The sequence below is a fragment of the Populus trichocarpa genome, chromosome 5 (genome assembly GCF_000002775.5).
Source record: "Populus trichocarpa isolate Nisqually-1 chromosome 5, P.trichocarpa_v4.1, whole genome shotgun sequence".
Classification (NCBI taxonomy): domain Eukaryota; kingdom Viridiplantae; phylum Streptophyta; class Magnoliopsida; order Malpighiales; family Salicaceae; genus Populus; species Populus trichocarpa.
Window position 1 is genome coordinate 3,614,711 of NC_037289.2, and position 26,870 is coordinate 3,641,580.

The 26,870-nt window shown below is 33.7% G+C and overlaps 3 protein-coding genes and 2 non-coding genes across 12 annotated transcripts; 4 read left to right on the forward strand and 1 right to left on the reverse strand.

Moving 5' to 3' along the window:
* Positions 1 to 831: 831 nt before the first annotated feature.
* LOC18099008 (uncharacterized) lies at positions 832 to 9,608 on the forward strand. 8 transcript variants are annotated; one of them, XM_006382772.3, is made up of 10 exons: positions 832 to 989; positions 5,208 to 5,372; positions 5,619 to 5,730; positions 5,975 to 7,052; positions 7,155 to 7,245; positions 7,411 to 7,568; positions 7,659 to 7,710; positions 7,812 to 7,891; positions 7,980 to 8,073; positions 8,643 to 9,608. In XM_006382772.3, exons 4-10 carry the CDS (start codon positions 6,111 to 6,113, stop codon positions 9,191 to 9,193), a joined length of 1,968 nt encoding a protein of 655 aa, XP_006382834.1. In that variant the 5' UTR covers positions 832 to 989; positions 5,208 to 5,372; positions 5,619 to 5,730; positions 5,975 to 6,110; the 3' UTR covers positions 9,194 to 9,608. The 8 variants fall into 8 exon arrangements, with proteins under 8 accessions (XP_006382834.1, XP_024456565.1, XP_024456563.1 ...); XM_024600797.2 differs by lacking the exon at positions 832 to 989 and adding an exon at positions 4,096 to 4,433; XM_024600795.2 differs by lacking the exon at positions 832 to 989 and adding an exon at positions 4,096 to 4,415.
* A 2,162-nt stretch (positions 9,609 to 11,770) lies between these two features.
* On the forward strand, positions 11,771 to 16,310 carry LOC18099009 (uridylate kinase PUMPKIN, chloroplastic). The gene is made up of 7 exons (XM_006382773.3): positions 11,771 to 12,124; positions 12,495 to 12,627; positions 12,720 to 12,773; positions 13,248 to 13,339; positions 14,602 to 14,828; positions 15,140 to 15,316; positions 15,893 to 16,310. Exons 1-7 carry the CDS (start codon positions 11,925 to 11,927, stop codon positions 16,000 to 16,002), a joined length of 993 nt encoding a protein of 330 aa, XP_006382835.3. The 5' UTR covers positions 11,771 to 11,924; the 3' UTR covers positions 16,003 to 16,310.
* A 2,342-nt stretch (positions 16,311 to 18,652) lies between these two features.
* Positions 18,653 to 18,747, forward strand: LOC112327677 (small nucleolar RNA Z152/R70/R12). Its single transcript, XR_002982101.1, has one exon. It is a non-coding gene; the product is annotated as a small nucleolar RNA Z152/R70/R12 (small nucleolar RNA).
* A 103-nt stretch (positions 18,748 to 18,850) lies between these two features.
* On the forward strand, positions 18,851 to 18,912 carry LOC112327688 (small nucleolar RNA snoR80). The gene has a single exon (XR_002982112.1). It is a non-coding gene; the product is annotated as a small nucleolar RNA snoR80 (small nucleolar RNA).
* Positions 18,913 to 22,462: 3,550 nt separating this feature from the next.
* LOC18099010 (protein MKS1) lies at positions 22,463 to 23,581 on the reverse strand. Its single transcript, XM_006382774.3, has one exon. It carries the CDS (start codon positions 23,324 to 23,326, stop codon positions 22,688 to 22,690), a length of 639 nt encoding a protein of 212 aa, XP_006382836.1. The 5' UTR covers positions 23,327 to 23,581; the 3' UTR covers positions 22,463 to 22,687.
* Between the last annotated feature and the right edge of the window lie 3,289 nt (positions 23,582 to 26,870).

The window sequence follows — 26,870 nt, forward strand, 5'->3', positions numbered from 1 at the left end:
GGAAAAGAATTCCTTTATTACAGTAAATATAAATCTTTCTTTTTAATTCCTTTCACTCTAATGATACATAAATATACAGGATAGATTTTACTTTAAAATATGAAAAATAAATAAATAATACAGGACAATATTAGTCATTGATTTGAATTCAAAGACTAAGATTTGACAAACATAATAGATCATATTCCAATTATCATGAGAGGATTCAAATCTATTTTTTTTTTAATGAGAATTAACTGGTTGATTTTAATCAATAATTAAAGGGTCAATTATCCGGTGTAGCTAGTGTACGTAGAAACACTAGTTCCATTATCAGATGATTTTCAATAATAATAAAAAATTCTCGTGAATGCATCAAATTATATATATACACGATAATTTAAAACAACCTTGGTTTTGATGCATAAAAGCAGATCCAAAAAACTCAAAACTATTGAAATAATAAAAAATAAATAATAGGAAAAGGGTTGCTAATTTTATGGATATACATGTGTTTACGTGTGTGTGCACGAGGGTAATAAACTTAACGATATCTTTGTGTGTGTGTGGTAAAAGAATTAATGATAAATGGGTGATCAAACACCTACAAAATCTCCAACATGATTTCCCTATACTCTACCAATTAATATATATATATAAAGCATGCACCTTTTTGGATTTAAATGAGAGGAAATCGAGAGAAGATTGAGCGGAGATTTGCCCCTAAAAAAACCTAGGGACCATTTGGTGACTAGGTGGCTAATTATGCTAGCTAGGAGCAAGAAGTTCTCCAATAGTTGTGCAATAAAAAATGATATACAAGACAATGTGCTCCTACTTGATTTGCTAAACACCCAAACATGTCTTCATACTAATTATCTATCATCTCGCTCTCTTCTATCTATCTATCCATATAAATATGTCGAGAACATTGATAGTCTGCATTTGCAAGGTCTAATTCATTCTTGACGAGGCTCCCTCTCTCTTCCATCGCTGCTTTCACATTTCAGGTCAGTTTTTTGAATATTTGCTCTTCTTGTTCAAGTTTATACTCGTGCTATGGTTTTTTGAGCTTGTGTTTGCTTTCATTGTTGAATACCTCTCTATGTGTATATATGTGCATGCATGTATTTATCTCATGTTTGTTTGGCGAGATAAACATGAATGAATGGAGGATAAAAACCACTTCGAAACTGAAGTAAGGGATTTTTGAGTCCCTTAGTCATTAGGGTTCGCATCTTGGATATCCCTTCTACATTTCTCTTCTACATACAAAAGTAGCAATCTTTTTCATGAGAGGCAAGCTATGGTTAGATGCAATTTAATTGACACTATACGCATCTACCATTAATTCCCTTTTCTTGCTTTCTTTTCTCTTTTCCAACTTAATTATTTTTTTGAGTGCTGATCTTTTCTGTCGAGAAAAGAACCCTTAATTTGCTGGCAGTAGGTTTTTTCTCGTTCTTTGAAACGAGGCAGCCCTTTTCCTAAGATAGGACTTGAACCCTTGCTTTAATTCTTCTTCTTAATTTATTTTCCACTGTTATCTTTCCTCTTACTGCTAGCCATGTAGTGCATAGTTACAGAGGCACTGTACGTCTTTGGAAATTAACCCTGTCTTGATCTTACCATTTAGCACAAAAATGGTATGGGAATTCTCATTTCTCTCCAAGTTTCCTGGCACTAAACTTAAGATAGCAGTGATAATAAAAAAATATATATTTATTTGTCATTACTTCCTTTTATAAGAATTATTGTAGCTTGGAATTGATGTCCAATACCTTGTGCTTATCATCGAAGCACAGTAGACATAGCATAAATAGCAAAGAATTAGTGAATATTTTCAGTGCCTTTTTCTTATTAAACAAAAGAGGAGTGTGTTTTTAATTCTAAGGACCAAAATATTATCCTAAACACATCAAATCTCATGATTTTTGGGTCATATAACTGCGTAATTTGCAGCACTAAACACCAAAATACCCCTTGTCATCTTCTTCGCTATACTTTGGCCCATATCTTGGTCTTGTCACCTGTACCTGTCCATCTCCATCTCCGACTAGGTCATTGCAATTATTTTTTGGTTGATTATTGTGTGATAAACTTTTCACTGTTAAAACACCCATGACTCTCCTCCAAAAACACCATTTCAGTTAAAATTATCTGCGTGTTAGAGCTTATAAATGCTAGACTGATGACAGGTAATCTTTGTGCATTTCAAGACTACGAATAATTTATGTTCATTCGGCTGCATTAACTAGGATTTCGTGATCTATAATATTCAATAATGAAGTGGCAAACTTCTTCTATACCATTAGTTTTTTTTATTTATATTATATAAATACACAAACCAGAATTATTTTTAATAAATTATGGAAATATACCTTTTGTTCGGGAAAAAAAAAAGTTTAGGGTTTACCCTCTGTCTATTTTAAATGAGAGAAGCACATAAAGCTTCCAAGTATTAAGAATTAGATTAGTGATTAGATCTACTGACATGCTCGATAATTAGAGCTCGTGTGGGTTGTAATCTATCTTGATTAGTGAGTAGATGCCCTTGCCAGGTAGGGTTCACAGCCTTCATTTTTCAGCCATTGAAAATTAATTAGAAGATCAATAATAATTATCTCCTTGAGATGAGATATGCCACACAAAACCAGCACATTGATTGTCCTTATCCTTGGATTCTTGTCTTCATATGGGCATGCTAGTATATGGCAGTGGAGGCATACAATGCAAATAGCAAGGCTGTTAACATCTCATCGTCCCATCAATCACATAAATTAAGGATGTAGACGTCTATATATATATATGTATATGTATATATATGTATATGTATATGTAACGTTATCGTGATAGTAATGCATATTTAATGCAGCAAATAAGCGAGGAGATTTGCTCTCCTTGTCAAGATAGAATATAAATACGTACAATCACATTTAATTATAGCATAATCTCATCCATGAAAGGAAATTATTTTTAAAAAATCATTAGCTGCCGTATCATTAATTAAAAAAAAAAACCCATTAATCTTTATAAAAAAAAAAGAGAGAAAGAAGAAGAAGAAGAAGAAGAGCATCTCTAGGCATGAATAGGCTAAGACTTTTGCACATTGTTTTGTATTGTAGTCATTGTAGTTAAGTATCTGTCCATCGCACATGGTGGGTCTCATCAAGGTTTCTTATGTTAGGTTTCTTTCCATTAACGACACAAAATCTAAAATATTCGTCTCGATTAGATTGTTAGATTTAAATAAAATAATAAAAAATCACACCAAACTCAAAGCTATCGATATATTTAACCATTATGGGCAATATTCTACTCGTTCCTCCATGGTAGTAAAAACCCTTTTTTATATATATATTTCATGCTAAAAGATCTTGCTTCAACCTTTTGCCCTTTTCTTGATTTGATCTTTTGGCAACTCCCCTCGACTCCAAATGGTGAAAAAGAGGTTCCTTTTCACGGAGACGTATTTGGCTAAGGAGACAAAACCCTTTTCATCGAGCAAATAGAATAAGGTCACTTCTTGTTGCTGCATTTAAATCATGGACCCAATACCAAACACAACACATCAACGTGTCCAAATCAAAGGTTGATAAAGTTAAAGAGCATACCAAAACTTGTGGCGGACCTTTCAGATTGTGACACTGAATTCTTCTTCTTTTATTCTTTTATTGGGTGGTGTTGGAAAAATATTAAATTGATTTTTTAATGGTTTTTAATATACTTATATTAAAAATAAAAAATTATCTAACATGTTTTTAGCTAAAAAAACAAACTAGAAAGGGGTTTGGAGGCTTCTAAAGATTGAAAAACAAAACAATATGTCCTCAATTTTGATTTTATTTATTTACGATGTGACACGATGCATTACCAATGTTGATATTGATAGATAGATACCGGACCATGATCCATCTTATCATTTCCTTTTCATTCACAAGTCGCGACCTCTCCAGCGAGTCTCCTCTTCCCCACAACCATCAAAACCATCCGTACTGTTTGGTACACCGCAGTCTTCACCCCACAAATTCACAATGGAGTGCTTCTGTGGCCATTAGGGTCTCCATATTTATTAAGAGTCTAAGACAATTCAGAATATATATTTTTTTCTAATTACAAGAATCTCCATATTTATTGTGAGTGAGTGTGTAATTGCTGTGCAGCAATTAGACAAGTCCCAGAACAGTAGGAAAGCAGAGGTCTTTAGGCCTCACCAGGAATGACTCTCAATGAAGGAAAATTCACCGAAAATGACAAAGCACAATTTGTGAAAAAATAAAACCAAAAAGGGGTTTGCACAAAGAGGAAAGGCAAAAAACTGAGAATTGGGTTTTGGAGAATGAGAAAGAAAGAAGCTGAAAGCTATGTATGATAGTAAGGGGAAACAAAGCAAGATACTTCTTCAATCAACAAAAGATATCAAGCCGAGTTTTCATGTAATCATAGAATCCGAAGTCTCTCTCTCTCTCTCTCTCTATCTCGACTTTTCTTGTTTGTTTTTCAGTCTTTTTATTGCATTCTGTGGATTTATCTGTCAGCAAGACAACCCGGAAATGTGTGATAAAAAAAAAACAAGAACAGAAAAACAGAAAAACCCAGAAACAGAAAGGTCTTTCTCTAGTCTCTCCTTTCCTTTCGATCTCTAAAAATGAAAAAAAGAAGATGCACAAAACCCAAGATTTTATAGGCTTTTAATTAAGTGATCAGAACAGCTGAGTAATCGCTTTCTCCATTCAGGTCCTCTTTCTAGCTAGCAACCTAGCGTGTTTTATGTGCTGTGTTGTTTCGGTAGTACTGCTGACAATAGCTTCTTAGGCTCACAGCAGCTGTTGTGTAGTGTTGTTGTGCCTATAGCTATGCTACTTCTTGTAGTATCACAGCCTGTCTTGATTGGCTAGTTCATGGTTGGTTCTTTCCTTTACTTTTATAGTTTCTCTTGTAAATTTCACCATTTAATGCCTTTTTAGAAACTCTCAACAAAAAACCCAGAAAAAGAAAAAGGAAGTAAAAACCAGGCTCAACCGTGTTATGTCCACGTGGCTTTACTTTAATGCCTATAATTAAGTACAATTCTAGCTGTCGTTCTTTTCAAAAATTCAATTCTTTGGCTTAAATTTGGTTTCTTTTTATAACGTTTGATTCTTTTGAAATTTGCTCCCTTGGTTAAGTTTCGTTACTCAAACCAGTATCTGCTGCTTCGTTTTTTTTCTTTGGCTTTTGTGTTGCAGAGGGAAAGGAAAGACTACTGGCTTTGCTGCTACATTACAATCACAGCACACAAAAGAGAACGAGGCTAGCAGTATTTGTAGCTAAAACAACAGCCAACACTAGTTTTCTTGTTTATTGGACCTAGCAGCCACTCGTGTTTGATGCTCGGGCGCTTGCAAAATAAAGTAAAGATTTAGACTTCTTTTCATTCACATTATCCAGATCCCGGGACCCTTTTAACCATTGGTGATATTGACATTTGTTGCAAATTCATTTATAGGTGTGGTTCAATTTTAGTGTGTGCGTGGCAGTGTCACCTTTCCTTCATCCGCCATTTTCTCTTATAAGCCAACCAATTAAGTTTGGAATTGTGTGTCGATACATAGCGCTTAAGGAGCATTGGTTTTGATGGGCTTGTTTTAAATGTGCAGAAAGGTGTGCACGTTGACTCTTGAGGTGCTGCAATACATAATTAAAGGAGGGGGCGGTGATTGATAGTGGTTTCTGTAGTGGAGGTGTTGGTTACTTTGCATGAATATCAAGGTACAGGTTACTAGGAGCTTTGGTCTTTGTTTATTCCATTTGATTATTATTGTCATTTCCGGATTTTAGGTGTGCCGATTTATAGTTATATATTATTCGTTTCGGGGTCTTTCTTATATTGGTGATTTAGAAAATGCTTATGAATAGCTTGTCACTTTGTTATTGGTGGTGTTGATGTTAGAAGTTGGTTCCTAGTACTTTCCTAGTAAATGCAAACTTATATTGTTTTCCATATTTTATACAGTGGAACTCGGTCCGTGAATTGTGCCATTGGTGGGTTTATATAGGTGGTTGTTAGTACTTGATATGGTTAACTAGAGAAGGGCGTGTTGAGGACAGTGGTTTTTGATGTGGAATATTGGTCTCAAGTACTTGGAGAGATGCTGAGCTCTGATGAAGGAAAGCGTGATCTGTTCTATGATTCTGTGGATTACTTCGACTTGGGTTGTGATCAGTTGGAGTATGATATTTGGTTGACCGAGCCACAAAGTGTTGAGGAGAGACGCCAAGGTTTTCTACGCGGAATGGGTCTAGATGGGTTTGCTTTCAAGAGGCATGAGAATACAGGGTTGGAGAGGATCACTGAATGCAGTGGGGCTGTATCAAGTTCTTCAGTTCCATGTACAAATGTTGAAGAGGTAAATGTGGTTAGTTGCAGTGCTGGTAGAGAAGAAAATTCTGAAGCCAATTGTGTGATTGATCAAATGAGTAAAGACAAGATGGATAAATCGGATGTAGCTTCTGAAAATGAGAATATTGGACCTTTACTCGATTTGCAAGGATGCGAACAATGTGAAGAAGAAAAATGTAAAAAGTGTGACTCAGGAAAAAGTATAATGAAGAGTTGGTGGAAACACTTTTTAAAAAAGAGCAAGGAGGAAAGAGTAGGTAGATGTGTATCTGGGGTATCGAAGTTGGATACTGAAGCACCAAAAACAAACAGAACGAAGGTGAAGCAGAACAAAAAGGGTTGCATGGAGTTTACAGGGGTATTTATGCGACAGGAAATTCAAGCTCACAAGGGCTTCATTTGGACAATGAAGTTTAGTCCAGATGGGCAGTATTTGGCAACTGGGGGTGAAGATAGGATTATACGCGTTTGGCGTGTTACATTGGTGGATTCATCTTGCAAGTCTTTCCCATCTGAAGGACATTGTGATAGCAATCTGAAAGAAGCCAAGTCTAATAATTTGAGTACAAAGAAAAGAATGTATTCATCTGTAGTCATTCCTGAGAAGGTTTTCCAGATTGAAGAGACACCATTGCAAGAATTTCATGGTCATGCCAGTGAAATTTTAGACTTGGCGTGGTCTGATTCAAACGTGAGTAAATCGTGTAGAAAACTCAGTTTGATTTACATAATTGTCAAAATAATAAATCTTTGATCAATATATATGAAGCTAAATTGGTAATTTCTGTTGCAGCACCTCCTTTCATCTTCAATGGATAAAACTGTTCGTTTGTGGAGATTGGGTTGCAACCATAGTCTGAACATTTTTCGCCACAGTAATTATGGTAATTACAAGAAAAGTTCCTTCTCGTATCTCTTTGATCTGCGATTCCATTATCATTTTTGCAAATCATTTCATATGTTCTCTTTGTTTTTCCCCTTTCCACTTGAATCTGTTACGTGTTAATGATTTCTAAGCTGACTCTGCTTCATTTCTTTGAATGGCACAGTAACATGCATTCAGTTCAATCCTGTTGATAAAAACTATTTCATTAGTGGCTCCATCGATGGAAAAGTTAGAATTTGGGGAGTGTCTGAGAAGCGAGTTGTTCACTGGACTGATGTACGAGATGTAATATCTGCCATAAGTTACCAGCCAGATGGGAGAGTATGATTCTGATCCTTATTCTTTTCATATTATACTCCATCTAAATTTTCCACACTTTTATCATGCTAACTTTTTTTTTTTTTTGAGCAGGGGTTTGTAGTGGGTACCATTAAAGGCACTTGCCGTTTCTATGAAGTATCAGGTAGATATTTCTTCTACGTTGAAGTGCTTTACTTTTTTTAAATTGATCCTCCATTCATCCTTCTCTTAGAGGATTTTGAACTGATTTTTTATGGTGTACAGGTACTGATCTCCAGCTTGAGGCAGAAGTACATATTCAAGGCAGAAGGAGAACCTCTGGCAACAGAATAACTAGCATTCAGGTTTTACACTTGAATCCCTTTTCATTAGAAAGTTGAACTTGACATGATCTTGTTCAGTATTAACATTTGATATCATCTCATCTTGCAGTTTTCCCAGGAAATATGTCCAAGGGTTATGATCACATCTGAAGATTCTAAAGTTCGTGTATTTGATGGGGTTGACATCGTTAATAAATTTAAAGGTAAAATATGCAATATCAATTCTTTTCAAGGGTTATTTGGAGACCCTTTACTAATTTGTTTCTGATGTACATTTCCTATTTTGAAGTGCCATTTCATCTTCTTTTATTTAATTTATGGTTGTGCAAAGAGATGCTCTAGTTGTTTGTTCTATTGGACTAGTGATCAAGAGCCATGTGTTGTTGTACAGTAGAATGCATATGGTAGTTTTGAAAGGTCTAAAGTGTCTTGTGGGAGGCCCTTTTCGTGAGAGACATGCCTGGCTTTCTCTGCTTCATGCTTGGTAATATCTGCTCAGGATGATCTGGCATGAGATCAAATAATTGCTTAGTCTTCTGGGTTTTTATTTTTTATTCTTTCCATAGACCAGTCTCATAAGAATCAATATTTTCAAGTACTAGAAAGGGCCTCCAAGTCCCTTCCAATGCTCCTATTTTATGAGTTTCCAACGCGTTTCCACATACATTCCTGGTGATCTTATCTGCATTTTTTATAGCACCATATTCATTGTTTGCTGTTCTATGTGGTCCAGTCAAACCTAAATTAGCATTTTTTTTATTGATTATTATAGGTCTTCCAAAGTCAGGAAGTCAGATGTCGGCTTCGTTTACTTCAAATGGGAGACATATAATCTCGGTAGGAGAGGACTGTCGTGTTTATGTATGGAACTATGATGGCTTGTGCACCTCATGGTCTAAACACATAAAATCTGTGAAGTCCTGTGAGTTTTTCTTCTCTGAAGGCGTGTCTGTTGCAGTGCCTTGGTCAGGCACGGGAACAGAAGTGAGAGGCCTGGGTAGTAGAAGAAGTTTAACAGAGGAGACTGCTTCGTGGAGGAAAGATTCAGAACGGTTTTCTCTCGGTAGTTGGTTCTTCATGGACGGTCGATGCAGGGGAAGCTACGCAACATGGCCTGAGGAGAAACTTCCTATGTGGGATGTACCAGTTCTAGATGCTGAATATCAAAATCAGCAGATCAAAAGCCTTCATCAACAGCAGTGCGTTAACAGCAATGACCACATCTCTTTATCAGAAGCATGGGGGCTCGTGATTGTGACTGCAGGATGGGATGGAAAGATCAGGGCTTTCCACAACTATGGATTGCCCATCATGCTCAAATAGATTCAAGCAATCTTCCTGGTCTTGCTAATGAAGTTTACTCGAGCCTTGTGTAGCCAGATGACATATGGTGTCATCCAAATTTGGGCCAACTTGTGATTTAGCCAGGTCCATCTTAGTCTGCAGGTAAAATGATCATGATTTGCAGCTTTAAATGCGAACCCCACGACATCTGTTGTAAATGTTCCCTAGTCTAGTTCTTGTTCACACCCTTGTTCTTGATAGAATATCCTCAAATCACCAGCAGAAAGAGAGTCACTTGACATGCTTTGTAACTTGCATGCCATTAGGATTCTGTGGTCACATGCTGCTCATCGAGCCATGCCACAGTTTTTTTCTTAAAAATCTTTTCACTCCCTCTTTGTGAATGATTAACATGTATATGGTATGAAAAAGAAATACAGTCAATTTTTTATTTTGTTAGGTGTCCTTTATCCTCCTCTCTTTTTGGCCAAAATGTTTCTTTGAACTTTATATAAAAAAAAAGGGAATTCTTGATTCTTGATCTTGGTAATGCAATTGTCAGCAGAATAGTGAAAAAAATAATTTTAAAAAAATGACAAGTACATGTAAACTTTTAAGTTGCTTATGTCAAGGAAATTACAGGTTCAGATTTTACTAGTTCAATGCTTATTTTTTGTGTAATAAAGTGAAGTTGCCCTAATTCAATGCTTATAATTCAGTAAAAGTCATTGTCAGAGTTTATGTGCCATCATCATCATCATCAAAGCCTTGGTAATTCCCAACATCCCATACAAATAAGGTAAATTATTCGGTGGCGATGATTTAAATTTTAAACTAAAAGGATACTGACATTTGGGTTGGACCGGATGATCCAAAATTTCTGTTCGGTGCCCTGATTTTCATAAAACTTTTTTTTTTTTTTAATAAATTCGATCTTTGGACGAAGAGATAATTACAACATGAAATTTCTTGAAAAATGAAGAATACTGATAGCTGTTGATGAAAGCTAACATAATGTCAATAAATTTTTCAAACCAATATTTGCATACCCACTCCTAGGTACATTTTTCATGTACAGTTTTACCATATGGCTATTTTGCCGCATCATATTGTTATTAGCTATATTTTTTTAATATATTTATGGGTTATTTTTAATTGAATTCAAAGTATCTTAAAAGAAAGAAAAAAAAGTATGTTAAATAGATACACACTATATACGGACCCCTGCTATGCTGCGATTCGTAATTTTCTCTGCGTAAAAAATAATATCTAAATACCATAAATACATTTCAAAAAAATAAAAAAAAATCATTTATTTTAATTAAATAAAAAATAGCAACAATAGTCAACGTGTAAAATAAAAAAAAACCACAATAACTTAAAAAAAATAATTTGAAAGTATATAATAAGATAAAAAATAGACAAAAATACCATGCTCGAATTAACTCGAGACAACATGATAGACATGTAACCTAGGTAATAGAAAGGAACCAACCCGAGTTAACTTGTAAAAACAATGCACCATATTATGAAATTAAAATAACCCGATAAATTTTTTTTAAGAAAATTAAAAATCACAATAAGCAAAAAAAAAAAAAATGTCGACACATCAACTTTTTAAACTCATGACCCAAATCATTATACCAGAAATATTATATATAAAAAAATAAAAAAACTAATTCTTAATAAATTAAAAATTAAAAATAAATTAATATTATTACAATTACTACTACTATTATATTATTTTATTTCCACCGCGCTCGCGTGTTTATATATATATATTGATTTCATTGCAATTAATATTTGTGTAGAGAGTTTGCATGATTACAGCACTGACGAAGTGATGATACATTGCAATTACTTCCTGCATCCTTACATTTTTCAGCTTCAGTTTTATTCAGATGCAAGGCCTTATTTATTTCATTTTAACGAATAGGGAAATTTATTTATTAAGGGCCTAGCACATAACTCGTTAGGATTAAGTTCAGAGACCCATCACGAGCCCATCAAGAGCCCATCAGAAATCCATGGACTTTCTAAGCAAAATTAAACACGCACCAAGCTTCTTCTTTTTTTCAGATAAAAAAAAAAAAGTGGAAAAGGGGTCTCCTTATCGGTAAGATTTTGTAAATCGAGATTAATTTTTGTAATTAAAATTTAAATATATCATTCACATTTAATTAATTTATATGTTTTTTTTTAAATGTTTTATAACCCTTCTCACAATTCAATCAATTAACCTATGCAATAAATGAATTTAATCATAAAAATAGAAAAGAAGTCGAGCAAATATAATTTATTTTATGAATTAACCAGACAGAAATTTCAATACGTACCTTTCTTAATCACACCCTTGAAATAGAAAACCTTTATAATTTAATTACATGAAGGAATCTTAAGGAAATGAACATAAAGAAAGTACAGGGAAGAATTAGCGAGTGTTTGAACATCAGATACTAATATGTTAAGAAGCATATATTGTGAGGACTGATCTGTAGTCATCCCTTTAAAAATTATGGAAGAAAAATTAGCACAAAATACAAATATGGATGATATTTTGTGGTGTCGTTTTCTAGTTGGCTATTATTTTCCGCACGAGAATTGTTTTCTCCAAAATGCCATTATTATCTCTTCCAATAACTAAATAAATAAAATCTAAAAAACAATGCAATTATCTTGTTGCTAGAGATAGAGAAACTCACAAGAGTCCCCATAAACGGAAGCAGACAGCTTTGCCGCCACTTATTTTAAGTTTCCACTACTGTTTTCAATGGCCGTCTCTGCTCCTTCATTTGTATCCCTTCCCTCACTAAGTCTTATCTCCCCGTCTTCCTCTTCTTCTTCTTCTTCTTTGAGTCCAGTGAAGTTTAATCACCACCGCTTGATAAAGGGTAAGCGAAGCTCAAATGGACGGTTGGTGATTAATTGCTCTTCTGAAATGGGTCCGACTTCAGACCCCATAAATCTAAGGTAATAACTTAACATGGGTTTTGTTTATATTTTGATGTCATGGATTGCTGGAATTTTAGTTTATGCTCGTGTTCATGTCTTCTGGGTGTTTGTTAAAATGCCTGTGTGAAGCAATGGGTTTTTGGTCAGGCTTTTTATGGGTTTTAGAGGGCGGTTGCGATTGACACAACTGTGCAATCCTGGATGCGTGTTGTGACCAGTGCATGATTGTGGGCCCGACATGATATAGTCAGGATTGCAGAGTCTTGTCGGTGGCCTTTAATACCATTGTTCTATCTTTGCTATTTATATGTAGTTTCTGCATTTGGGCATTTTGTAGACAGTTTAAATCTTAGTGTTTTTTAAGAAATTATTTTCTTTTTGTTACCAGGCAGCCTCAAATGTCATCAGTGGCTCCCTTTGGGGTGACAATGAATGAGCAATCTTATAGATGGCAAAGGGTTTTGCTTAAAGTAAGTGGAGAAGCACTTGCAGGAGACCAAATGCAGAATATTGACCCCAAGGTTTTGGAATGCGAATGATTATGTTAATTTTAAGTTTCTACTGGCTTCATTTCTTGATGGTCACTGATAGATGAGTTTTTGTAATTATGCAGGTTACAATGGCGATTGCAAGGGAGGTTGCAACTGTGACACGCCTTGGCATCGAGGTTAACCATCAACACCTTTGTATAGTTTTCCTTGGTATATATTTGTTTTTAATTCATTTTTCCTTGAATTTATTGCAGTTAATGGTTGTGATTGATATTATTTTTATTTTTAATGTTTGTAAAATAAACTTTAGTGATCTCACTGTGGCATTTCTAAGGCATGTGTGATGATTTCTGTACAAATCATAAGCTAAGTGATCATTTTGGTGGAAATTTTTGTGTCATACTTCATATCTGGTTCTTGCTTTTGTGTAGCTTATAACATGTAAACTGCTTTGGTGTTGGATAAAAAGGGTCTATGTGATGTGGACAATATGCTAGGTGGGAGGAATGTTATCTCGTCAAGTAAATAAGCCTGACAAGAATAAATTTAATATTAATTGGGGTTGTTACAGGATAGAGATTGTGAACACAAGATGGATGCTTTTTGGCCATCAATTGTTTCATCTAAATAATTTATGGTCAATGCTGCAGGTTGCAATTGTTGTTGGTGGGGGGAATATCTTCCGTGGATCTTCATGGGCAGGATGCAGTGGTCTTGACCGGTCATCAGCTGATTACATTGGGTACTCTCCTGAATTGATTTGCTGCCTCTCTATTTCACATGGAAACTTGTTTAATACCAGTGATCACTCATTCTATAATGGTTTCAATCTGGAAATTTATTCTAAAAGGTGGAACCATTAGAAGTTTTAATGATCTCAATCTTATCTTTGACTTGTTATCAAAAGAAAGCAGGCCTAACTACATTTTAGTGCCCTTTTGCTTTCTACATCTACTTGGTCCTTGGATTTTAGTTCCAATAATCTCAAATTCTGGGTTAACCTAGTGGAAACTTCTGTTAACTTTTGATAAAAAATAATGAGCAGCAATCACACATGACTTTTAACCATGGATGTCTGCCGCTCAACTATTGCCAGGGATGGGAATTGGATCCCATTAGCTATCCTAATCCTCAAATCTAAAATCAGTTGAAGAAGATTTCAACAAAGCTTGGTTTATTAGGTTTAAAGGAGCTTGAAACTGGGATTTCAATGATAAAAGATAAGTTATTTCCAGTGCGTCGGTTTTTTAGGATCCAATATGATTAACATTAAGTTTCTTAGTTTGAAGTTTCTAGGTTTGCTTTCTCTTCATGTAAAAGATGTCTTGGTGGCAGAAATTGTAGAATAAATTTGTTTCATGTATATCCTGTAAGATCAGAACCGTGGATAAATTTATTTGATGTTTTTGCTACACACTAAAAGTCCTTCACGGTATGTGACCCTGTTGCCAAGAAAGACCAAGGTTACCCACTTCTGCAAGTCATTTGGAATGAATTCATTCACCCAAGGATTGTTTGTTTTCCCCCAAAAAAAAGGGGGGGGGGTGTGTGTGAAACAGAATATAAGCTAGCATTATGTGTGAGCAAAGCTTTTCTGGATCACATTATTTTTTTTTCAACACAGGCTTCATTTTTATGAAGTTATAGACCTTATACAAATTGACAACCTTGAGCATAGCTCATAAGTAAAAATTTCAGTTCTGTTTTTCTGTTCAACATGCTGCGTATAAATGCTTTCTTCAATTATTTTTTACCGATTAAAATGTACAGATGGTTATTATAATTATGTTGTTGATACACATAGGTATATTATCTGAATATTTTATTCAGAAGACAGTAAGTGGTTAGTTATCTGAAATCTAAAAGCTCTTTTGAGCCTGTATAGGCACGAGGATATTTTAGTCAGTAGATATTAAGTGGTTATTTATCAGAAATCTAAATGCTTTCCTTGGAGCTTTATGTCCCTGCTGCATGATTTGTGTTCTGCTTTTTTTTACTTGATAGGATGCTGGCAACTGTCATGAATGCTATATTTCTTCAAGCAACAATGGAGAGTATTGGCATCCCAACAAGGGTTCAAACTGCATTTCGCATGTCAGAGGTTGCAGAACCATATATCCGTAGAAGGGCTGTAAGGCATTTAGAAAAAGGAAGGGTTGTGATTTTTGCAGCTGGAACTGGGAATCCATTTTTCACCACAGATACTGCTGCAGCACTACGTTGTGCAGAAAGTAAGTTTAATTTTCTGTATCAGAGTTTTACTTTGCACATTGGCATTCTTAATTAATATGCAACCCCTGTTGAACTTGCTAATTTTATTCTTTTTCAATAAAAAACTTCTATATTGAACGTTAGTTGACCCCTCAGTATACAAAATTGTGTCTTAGCGCAAACTTTGAAATGTTAGTATTTTTATTCTTTATATTTATATACAAATTTTTTTCTTTTCCAATATATACTCCAATCGAAGGACAAAATAATCGTTTTGTATCTTAGCACAAAAATGATTTCACTGCCCTGATATTTTCTATTGTTCTTCCAGTTAATGCACAGGTTGTGTTGAAAGCTACAAATGTTGATGGAGTTTATGATGATGATCCAAAGCGTAATCCAAATGCTCGTCTTCTTGAAGATCTAACTTACCACGAGGTGACTTCAAAAGATCTTTCAGTGATGGACATGACTGCCATTACTTTGTGCCAAGAAAATAATATTCCAGGTATGTCTACATAATCTGCATCTAGATAGTAGCCTGTAGGTAGATCTGTCTAAATTTTAAAGATGTCCAAGACATATTAGGCATCTGACTAATTTGTAGGCACAAGTAAACCTTCCTTCCTGCATGCCCTGTGCAGCTGTTGGAGGTGGCCACTGAAAAGGGATTTGTTGAGGGGTATGAAACTTGGTCCTGCATTTTTTGGGGATTTTTTTTTAACAATTTACAAGATGCTTGATCCAAGATATTCTACCGCTCACTCAAATCCTTAGGATTGGCTAATAGACACGTTACCAAGGTTTGTGATCTGGGATGATGATCTGTGTGGAATTTTAACATTTAGCATTTATGGGTGAAATGAGTCAGGTGGCTGCCTTAGAGAGGTGCACTGGGTCACTTGTACTCAGGGAAGCTAAATTGTTACCATAAGAGAATGGTTCCTTATTTTTGTTTAACTGATGCCAGCTCTCCCCTTCCCTCCCTCTCCTTTTCCTGAAAAATTCTAGTGGCGTGTATCATTGCTATGTTTAGCGTAAAGCATCTAAAAGGGACTTATTGCACTGAGCTTCTTCATCACAGTTGTTGTCTTCAATCTATCCAAACCGGGTAACATTGCAAAAGCAATAAAGGGAGAAAGGGTTGGCACGTTGATTGGAGGGACATGCAATTCAACAGTAGCAAGGACATGATGATTACTTCCATTTGTTTGCTGCTTCAACTATTGTAGCTTAGGATTTTAGATTAGAGGCTACTTGCTCCTTGTGCAAACAGCTTATTCGTTGGAAGCTTCTCGGAGCTTGCATTGGAAGTTAGAAGATAAAAGCATGCCAGGGTTGAAACCAAAACATCATCAAAATTTGCCAGCTGAGGCACCTACTAAAGTTAATTTTGTAAATAATTTTGTCAAATATTGGATTCTTTTGAACTGCATTGTATTTTTGACGTGAAAATTTTGTTGCAGTGTTGGTCTAGCAACTTATTCTTATTCACTTTGATATATTAGAGTTTGAAACTAACTTATTCCTACCCTTAAAAGAAAAGAGGAAATTTTAGAGGAAAAAGAAAAAACAAAGGGAAAATAATCTGATCAGTCTTTGACTTACGTGTTCATTTCTTGGGGTGAATTCACCCCTTTTACTCGTGTTTAGGATGTGAGGTTAAGTGTCACCCTACAGAGGGAGGGATAAAGGAATTTTCAAGGGTGAAAATTCTTGGTTTTTGTGCTATTTTTTTTTAATTGAACTTAATTTTTTTTCTTTCATTTATATTTTAAACCACAAATGTATTATTTATATTTTTTGTAATCATATTTTTTTTTTATAAAATTAAAGGAAAATTACTAGTTTGGTTCATATTAAGATTACCAATTACAGGTTAAAAACTTATTATTTTTATTTGAATTTTATACGCCCACCCAAGGTTGTTAAAATCGCGTTTTAACTCGTAAAATCGTATGATTTTACGAGTCAAAACATGCTTTACGTGTTGAATCGCTTGAAAAAATCGAAAATGGGTGAAATCGGGTTGAATTGGGGTGAAATCGCAAAAATCGGATGAAATCGCGCAAAATCGCGATTTCAGGATCGATTTTGCGATTGTGCCAAAATGATGCGCTGAAACAAAATTCCCCCCTGGTCCAGCTGTCAGACGCCTATTGGCTGTGGAAATGCACAGTCACGCGATTGTCTTCTCTTTAGTTCAGTCTTCACAAATCACAATTCACAAAATACTATTTCTATTTTCCAACCGAATAAATCCCTAATCGGCTAATCCCTAATCCCCTTATCTAATTAACCAACTGGGCACCGGCAAGTCGGCAACCACAAAAGCGGCGGCGACGATCTCCATTCTCCACAAAAGCGGTCACGATCCAGTCTTCACGCCTTCTCTTTCCTTAGTGCTCACGATCCAGTCTTCACGGCGATGATTTTAACAGCGACGACGATCTCCTCAACAGCTCACGGCTTCGGGCTTCCTCTTCAATCTTCATTAATAGCGGCATGCCGGCAACGATCTCTTGCAGCCAATCCAGTCTTCACGCCTTCTCTTTCCCATCTTCAACAGCAGCAACCGTTCAGCCATCATCATCAACGACTCTTCACCGTAAGTTCATTTTGCCTTCATCATCATCGCTGCAGTAGTTGAATTTGCCCATGTAATAGATTTTTATTTTGCCCTGTTAACTGTTAGTCTGTTACCCATGTAATAGATTTTGATTTTGCCCGGTCTGTATAATGTTGAATTGAATTGAATGGAATGGATGGGCTGAATAGAAAATTGGATGGATTGAATAGATCGGGTGAGAAAATTATTGAATTGAATGCCACACTGCCACCGTATATATCTTGACTGAATTAATAGTATAAATCAGGTGAAAATTGGACTGAACACTGTTGAATTGGACTAAATTGAATGTCATTTCAGTATTATAGGACTGAATTAATTGGACTAAATTGAATTAAATTAATGGGGTGAAAATTGGACTGAAAAATGTTGAATTGGACTGAATTTAATGCTATTTCAGTATTATAGGACTGAATTAATTGGATTGAATTAATGGGGTGAAAATTGGACTGAAAATTGTTGAACTATGTATGAATTTTTAAGGTGCTTGAACTATGTATGAATTTTTATTTGAAGCATGAATTTTTTGTTAATGTATTTTAAAATTCCTTACGATTTTACGATCCGAATTTGTATTGTAGTTTCCGAGCCGTGTTAAAATCAGGATTTTAAGAAGCTTGCGCCGACCAACATTTAACATCTTCTTTAAATATATATATATATATATCTTCCCTCCCTTTAAAATTCCCGATTCCTTCCCTCTCATACAAATCCATCCCGCTTTCTCTCTCACACAAAAGGATTCCCCCATTTCTTTCCGTTTCCCTTCTCTCTCTATCAAAATTCCTCAAGTCATCTGACTTGATTCAACTCACAGTCATGAAACTGATTCAACCACCACCACCAGAACCCCTTTCCTCCACCAATTGTCACAGCAACAACAACAGACTGCGTCGCCGCCCTGACCTAACCCTCCCACTCCCTCTACGCGACTCCCATAGCGATGAAGCAAATCGTTTGTGGGCTAGAGTTTCTGATCTGGGCTTCTTCTCTCATAACTTGATTACTAACCCTTGGCTGTCTGAGCACCTTTCTTGTTTGCTCATTCTCCTTTTACCCCTCTTTCTATCTCTCTTGTGGAATAGTTCAGGTTTTTTTGGGAGAAAAAAAAAGAGTTCTTTTTTTTATCATTTGGGCTAATGATGATAACATAATTATCTTAGCGGATTTTAGTGACATTATCAAGTCAATGCCTTCTGTATCACAAGGGATGCAGTTGCTATGATGAAGTTAAGCACCAAATGTGTTGAAGAGCAGTGTTCTTGTCGTGAGCTCTCTTTTATAAACGACTTCTCCTTCCGCTGAGCCTCTCTAATCCCATCTTATAATCTTAGGTTTAATTGTGTTTATGGTGTTAATTATGTTTCAAATGATTGTTCATTGGGGTTAATCATATGAAATTTTGCACCAATTACCAATTCTGGGGGATTATCAGTTCCTCTTGGCATAATGACTCGGGTGCTAGAACCATATTTATGTTTGCACAGAAAAAAGATAGAGAAGAGAAGTTTGAGATGGTTTGGCCGGTACAATTTATTGGTATCATTATATTTGTGGATTCTGTCAGAGAACATGAATCGTGTAAAATTGAATGGTGAGCATGCTGTCGTTTAGTCATTTTATATTTAATATATGGGGTATTTTAGAATTCTCCTAGAGTTTGATAAAAATTTTAGAAAAATAACTCATGTTAACAAAATATTAAAAAAATAACACTATTTAAATACAACAGTTTGAAAATAATGGTTGTTCCAAAAACTATATCCATCTCAATTCAATTAACATGCATAAAAAAATCAATTTAAAATTTTATAAAGATTTAATAGCCAATAAAAAAGGGGTCATCGGGAACATGTCAGAACTATTTTTTCGACATATCTAATACCATTAGAAAGATCTCGACCATATCTTAAAAGACAACCAATTGTAGTTGTAATTTGTTAGGAGTTTTGTTCGAGGTTAATTTATGGTTAATTACAACCTTCTTTGGTGTTTTTCCAAGATGTAGTTAGAATTGTTTCATCAAGATCTTTCTAACGGTACTAGATGTGTCGAAAACAGAGTCTCGGTATGTCCCCGATGACTTATTATTTCTTTCCTTTTTTTTTCTTATTTCTGTCTCCTGCCACATCTCACTTTATCTCATCTTTTTTTCTTAGCTACTGGATCTTCAATCTCATTTCTTGTCATTGAATTTTCATAAAATATTTGGTTGATTTTTGTTAAGGTTAATTAATTTAAAAAAGAAAGATGTTTTGAAATATTCACTAAACAACTGCTATTTCAAATAGCAGCTATATAGAAAAATATATTATGAGACGCAACCGCTATTCCAAATAACGATTATGTATAAAAATGATATTTTGAAACGTGATTGTGTTCAAAACTGTGTTATTTTCCTAAAACTTTTAGCAAACTATGCTATTTTTTTTAAAAAAATCCTAATATATATGGGTAATTTAATCATTTTATAGGATTTGAAAAAAAAATTCCAAGATATAAATGATAATTTTTTAAACTATAACATATAATTAGAAAATGGTAAATTACAAGACAATAAATGTTATTTTAAAAAAAATTATTTATATTCTTCAATTTTTTTTTTATCAAATATCCTTAAACTCTCTTCATTTAATATTTTTTACACTTTTAACATTTCACTTTTAAATCTAACTCTTTCAACTTTGTTCATTCTAATTTTCTCACCTCAGATCAAACAATGTAACCGAGCACATTTTATGCCTTCATTCTGAATTTTGTGGTGCCTTGATTAAACTTTGATTTTTTTTTAGATTAACGTGGGTATTCGGGTTAGCTTGTGCGTACCTCGACTAATTCTACGAGTCCTAAAGTTAACGACCATGTAAGCTTCTAGTGATCCTGAGTTTTGTGGAACTCGAACCGATGACTTCTGAAAAACAAATCTAGAACCTGATCAATTGAGCTATACCTCGAGAGTTTTGAATTTTTTTTTTGGTTTGATATGCTGGGGTGGGGGTTCGACATGTCCCCGACATTCACTGAAATTTATCCTCTGAGTCATTTTGAATACCGAGTTATTTTACCAATTAAATGTTATTGCAGCGCCAATGGTTCATGAAACATTGACTAGATTCAGTTTGTCAAAACATGGGAATAGAAGCTAGGCATTACCACATGGGAGAATATCAAATGTACTCTTTATATCGCTCGACTTCCTATGGAATAAGCTTAATGCTTTGTTTATTTGGAGGAAATTTTTCAATTTATTTTCTATGAAATATTATTTGTTGATTATAATATTAATAAGTTATTTTCTAACTCATTTTTCATGACATAATCAAATACTGGAAAGTATTTTTCAACTTATTTTCCATTATACTACTAAATATCAAAAAATAATTCACTTTTTAAAAAGAAATTATATTTCAGCAAACAAACGAGTCCTAACTCTTTATTTGTGTTTTTGTAGCTGGAAAGTCTTTTTGTAAAAATTTGTATTTTCTTCAAAAAATTTTTGTTAATTTTATATTATTTCGGTATTGATATAAAAAATAATATTTTTTTAATATATATATATTTTTAAATATTTTAAAAAACAATAACTAACACAATAAATAATATCCAATACTGTTTTCTCGAAATTTCTTATTGTCAGTACTTCATATATCAAAAAGGTAGGTTGCTGTTTCCGGTTTATCGGTGAATTCTTGAGATGATTTTCTTGACTTGAATTCTTTAATGGGAGTGGATCGAACTTGTGGATTATATATTAGACATCAATCATGTAGAGAATTCAATCAAAAAAATTGATTTTTCTTTTTCTACTGCTGAAACAATAGGTGTATAAATGAGGAGATTAAGCTGCTCCTAGACTTTAGCTATATATATATATATATATTAGTTTAACGTGGATGTTCGGGCCAGCTTGCGCGCACTTCGACTAATCCCACGGACCCTGAAGTTAACGACCATGTAAGCTTCCAGTGGTCATCATATGAGCAACCACATGGCTCGAATCTAAGACCACAGAGAGAGCAAATCTCTTGGTTCTAAATTCTTATCACTGGACCACCACTTAGATGGTTATATATATTCTAGATGTACAGATAAGACTAATATTCAAGGTTGTCGTTACATCTTGATAGTTGACGATGACAACTTTCCTAGCTGATTTCTTGTAGAAATAGTAGCTTCCCTTACAAATCATCACTACTGAAATCAAAGTTAAACCCAATCCTATCCATGATTCGCCAAAGCATTGATCACTGTTTAGTGGATTAATTCATGTTTATTTCAATAAAAAAGCCAACTAATTTTTTTAAGTTTAACCGAATTATTTGATGGGGCCATTTAAAAAAAATACAAAAGAATATTAAATTGATATTTTTCTAGTGTATTTTTAAGGTTTTGATGTGATAATGTTAAAAATAAAAAAAAACTAAAATTTTAATTTATTTTCAAGTAAAAAACAATTTTGAAAAACATTTGCACCATAATCTTAAATATTCCCTTTGATGTGTTTGGTATTGTCGTGTAAATTACTTTTCAAATGTAATTTTTGTTTTAAAATACTTAATAATAATTTTTTTATTTTTTATATTAGTATATTAAAATTATAAAAAATACTAAAATAATATTAATTTAATATTTTCTCTTACTTTTAAAATACATTAAAACACAAAAACCGATAATAAGGCTACAATATATGTATTGTAGACAAGGCTAATCATTTACCTCAATCAATTACAACAATGGACTATATTTTCCCCAACCAATTAAACTACTTTCGATCAACAAAAACTAAATCTGTAGAAAACTCTCCTTCAAGAGACATCATGATGATCGAAGCAACACCTCAGGCATGAGCAGCCCACAATAAAAGAGCAATTAAGCAAGGAAGTGTGGACCAAAAGTGTCCTTTTACTTGACCCAACAGCCATCAAAGCTATAAATACCATTAAATATACAACAACCATCTCCATGGAAAACCAAGAAAACAAAGTTGCAAAAAAAAAAAAAAAAGAGTAAAAATATACGAGCAGGTAGAAATCAAATATCTCCAAATTTTGCTGATTGTATAGGTACAAGTTGCAAGTAACCACAAGAGCCTCAAACCACTAACAAAATCTACAACAATTTATTGATCTTGAATCTTCTTCTAAATAAAAGTCAATGCAAGAATCCAACCACCCCCTCTTGTCTTGGTCAAAACAAGAATCCAATCCGAAACTAAACCCTAAATTCTTCCCAATCCTTTCCTTTTCTTGTCTAGAGATCCATGAACAGGCTGCTAAAAATATCTGGTGAATGTAGAGGAGAAACTATACCAGAACCTGAAAAGAAACCTGAAGGGCTGGCCGTAAATAATGGACTCATACTATAATTATCATTCCAGAAAGATTGTGAAATATTTGCATCCGTTGACACGGGTGAGAAGAACCCAGTTGGTACCGGCGGTAACATCGCTGGTGCCGGTGACAAGATCCCTGGAAATTGACCAAAATCCAGTTCTTCAATCATCTCCATGAGATCATCATTACTACTATCATTAATGGTACTTGGTCTAGTTAATTCTCTTGGACTTGCTTTCTCAGTGGCAGCAAGTCTTGCAGCTGGAGAAACAGACCCGTCGTGGGAGAAATCAGCGGAGGAGAGACCTGTTAACCGCTGGACGACGGCCATGAAGTTGGATTCCTCTGCGTGGATGATCTTTGGAGAGACTGCATAGATGATGACAGGTTGTCTTTGAGGAGGGAGGGGTGGCTTCTTGATTTTGTGAGAGCCCTGGTGGAGTCTTAGCGCTGAAGGTCTAGGGCCTTGGATTTGAATTTCTTTTTTTGGAGATGGTGGCGGTGGCGGTGGCCGTTGTGGCGGTTTGCCGGTGGTGGGATACTGGTAGGGGTCCATGATGGAGGATCAACGGTGGATTGAGATAAAAAAAAAAATTGAAGTGAAAGGTGGTGTGGATGCCCCAAGTTCAGGGCAATTATTTCGGTGGCTGGACAACAAAAAAACAAAACGATTGGCCACTTAGCAAGCTTTGATATTGATAATAATTTTAGATCAGAAAAAAAATTGAAAGACAAATCTGATCGAAGACAATAGAAGTCAAAACTCAAAACATGTGCACTATATAAGTACTTGCAAGGAAATGAATGATGTTCTGCTAGTTGAGTCAAAATGGATGGCTTGACTGCTCTCAATTTCAATATTTATTATTTGGAGGCAGTCCTCACCTCCTAGGATCAAACTGGATTTTGAAATATAAATTGTATATTTGAAAAAATAAAAAAGAATTTTATAAATAGCTATTAAACCTAACCTAATTTGACAAGTATATTCAGAAAATTAAGAATTTAAGGATTCATGTTCTAATTCATATCAAATTCCTAGTTGAATTAAGCAAGTCGTTCACCTGGTTAAACTCGTTTGACTTGACTAATAATTTGTTTAATTCATTCTAAAAATATTTGGGTTAATCAAATAAAATAATAAAATATTATTATTTTAATAAAAGTAATTGATTTGAGCTTATTATAACTAAGATTTTTTCGGTAAAAGTCTCTAGTGGGAGAAGGAAAGTGTGATTAATTATTATTTTTTAGTGTGAGGGAGTTGAAATATTAGATTAAGCAAGTATAAGAAAAATAAACATGATAATCAGGTTATTAAGTTTAAATTCAAATAATTTGTAATAAATTATTTAATGCACCAATTATATATGTAAATATATAAAATTTGTTTGATATTGTACTAGCTTCAGTTTTTCAAAGTGTTTTTTTTTTATCTAAAACAAATATTAAATTGATGTTTTTCAGATATTTTTTTAATGATTTTGATATATTAATATTAAAAATAAATAAAAAATATTATTTTAAAATATTTTTAATTAAAAAATAAATTAACAGACACATAATTTACTTAAAACTCCAGAACTAAAAGAACCTTGTTGGAAAAAAGAATTGCTTTATGTCTTTTAAGGTAGTATTAATTAATATTTATGCTAACAGGATTGACTCACATCATAGAAAACTCATTTAATTTAGAGTTTTTATGATTAAATTAATTTTATCGTTGACTTTTTAGAAATGTGTTATATATAAGTCTCATTACAAGGACGTGAGAGACCCAATATTCTTTGCTGGATTTGTGATTAGTCTATTTGTATATTCATTTTCTTCAGGAAACAAAAAAAAAGATATTGGTATGTTGTTTTCTAGACCAAAATTAGATAAAAATTTATATTACTTTAATTATTCAGTTGATGTAAAATTAAATTAATTTTTGAAGATCATAAAAATTAACTAAATTTCTGAAAACAAATTGCTGAAAAAGCATTGTAACCTTGGCATGGTTTATAGGCTTATATATAGCATTCCTCTTCAAAATGTGAAATTGAGAAAAAAAATTGATTGCCATGGTAAAATCCTTGTAGCTCTAGACATATTGCACTACTTATTTGAATAGTATTATTATTATTTTTTTAATCAATTTAACAAAGAAAAATCTTAAGTTTACTTTGAGGGTATTTTTATCTTTTTATTTGACTAATTTATCATTATTTAATTAATCGGGAATAAATTTGTCTACATAATTTTAAAAAAGCATAATGAAATAACTTCTAAACCCTTAAAAGAAAAACAATTGAAGGGTTAGTTAAGGGTGACTTGGTCTTTAAACTTTTAAATAGACAATTAAATGACTTATCTATTTTTAAAGGCCAAAAATGTTAAAGGGATGGTTAAGATCAATTCGGTCTTTTTATTTTTTAAAAACAAATATACCTTCAAAAGCAAGAAAAAAAGTGATGTATGGGAGGCACTTGCGTCATTTTAAGTTGGTTTTCCAGTAATTTAAATATAAGGTCGGAGACAATTTGATCCTTTTATTAATTGTGATATTTATTTTAAAAACATTATTGGCGTATACGAGGGGGCGACACCTGCACCCTTTAAAAAACATGTGCGGCGTTGCCATGTGCCAGACACCGCCTTCCAAGGTGGCATTAGAAGCGGTGTGCTATTTTCTTTCCAACATTGTTGCGCGTGCTAGTGACAAAGGAGTGGTTTGGCCTTGGTCAACTTTCTTCTTCTCCTCCCTTTTTTCTCTCTCTTCTTCTTACAAAAATGTAAAGGTGTACTCTTATTTGATTTTTATATCAAATTTAGTTCTTATTTTTTTTATTATTATATTTTTTTTGTTATTATGATTGATTTTTTTCTTTGATTTTATCTTTATCATTTGATTTCATTTAATGGGGTTGGTCCATAACTCATGATCAGGGTCACGAGTTTCGAAAGTTACCACGGCTTGAATTTGATCTATTCTTTAGGTTCTTTTTTAAAATTGAGTTTTTTTTTTCTTTTTCATTCTTATACATTTGATTTATTGAGAATTGGTATTTGTGCTTCTTCTTTTTTTCACTTTTCTTTTGTATTGGGTTATCCTCAATCTTATACCTGTGGTCTCGAGGTTAACGGGTTGACACAAATCTTTTTTTTTTTAATTCGTTTTTTTTTTTCAATTTTGCTCTTGAACATTGGGTTGTTTGATAATTAAGCTTCACACTTCCATTTGGTTTTGTTTTTGACATCTTTACTCCAATATTACAACCGGAACCCAGATGAGCTCAGGTCTCTTTCTATTTTTACTTTTTTACATTGTTTTTTTTTGTCAATTTATTTATTATTATTTTATATTTTATTTATATTATTTAAATTAATTAAAGTTTATTAAATTTAATCAAGTCAATAACACGAACCTGAAGTTGTTTTTGTTGTTTTATAAATGCCATGTGTTGGCTTTGCATCTTTTTTTGCATTTAAAAAAAATTGAGCAGACATACAAGATAGTGTGGGCACCTATCTAATATAATTCTAAATTTACCATAATAAAAAGGACAATCTATGAAATGAACTTACCTTAACTAAGTTTTTCGTAGGGAAATTTAATCCAGCAGTTAAATTATTAATCGATCCTTGTAACGATTCACTGAAATTAAAAGAAAGAAAAGAGCAAGAATTTCGAAGTTCTGTGCAGTAATCGAACAAGAAAAGAATAAAAGAGTAAAGAAGGGAAGAAAGAAACGCTGTGCTCACAAATCATTAGGATGATTGCTATTGTCGGCAAGAGCAAACTTCTGTTTTAGTTATTCTTCTTTACCAGGAACTATCCTTTTTGATTTCCAGCTATCACTCCATCATTCTTCAATGTTTATACGCAACAAAATGTACAAAAATAATATTTTAGCAAGAAAATATATATTAATATCAATGATCCCATGCCTTTTTTTTGCTGTTCCTAAAGGTATTTGAAGCTGAGTCTTCTACCCCTAATTTTTGGCTTGCTTGGACTGCAAGCACACTGATCTTCTTTGAACAATTGGATCGTAAATCTATTCTCTCAACTTTAACCTTTGCAAGAATCATTAAAGAGGACATGAGATCCAGGT

Excerpts from the sequence above, each read along its gene's own strand:
- LOC18099008 (XM_006382772.3), top strand. The coding sequence starts at position 6,111 with ATGCTGAGCTCTGATGAAGGAAAGCGTGATCTGTTCTATGATTCTGTG. Across the intron at positions 7,053-7,154 it reads TGGCGTGGTCTGATTCAAAC|CACCTCCTTTCATCTTCAAT; the intron begins GTGAGTAAATCG and ends TTTCTGTTGCAG. Across the intron at positions 7,569-7,658 it reads GTTACCAGCCAGATGGGAGA|GGGTTTGTAGTGGGTACCAT; the intron begins GTATGATTCTGA and ends TTTTTTGAGCAG.
- LOC18099009 (XM_006382773.3), top strand. The coding sequence starts at position 11,925 with ATGGCCGTCTCTGCTCCTTCATTTGTATCCCTTCCCTCACTAAGTCTT. Across the intron at positions 14,829-15,139 it reads AGCACTACGTTGTGCAGAAA|TTAATGCACAGGTTGTGTTG; the intron begins GTAAGTTTAATT and ends TTGTTCTTCCAG. Across the intron at positions 15,317-15,892 it reads CCAAGAAAATAATATTCCAG|TTGTTGTCTTCAATCTATCC; the intron begins GTATGTCTACAT and ends TCTTCATCACAG.
- LOC18099010 (XM_006382774.3), bottom strand. The coding sequence starts at position 23,326 with ATGGACCCCTACCAGTATCCCACCACCGGCAAACCGCCACAACGGCCA.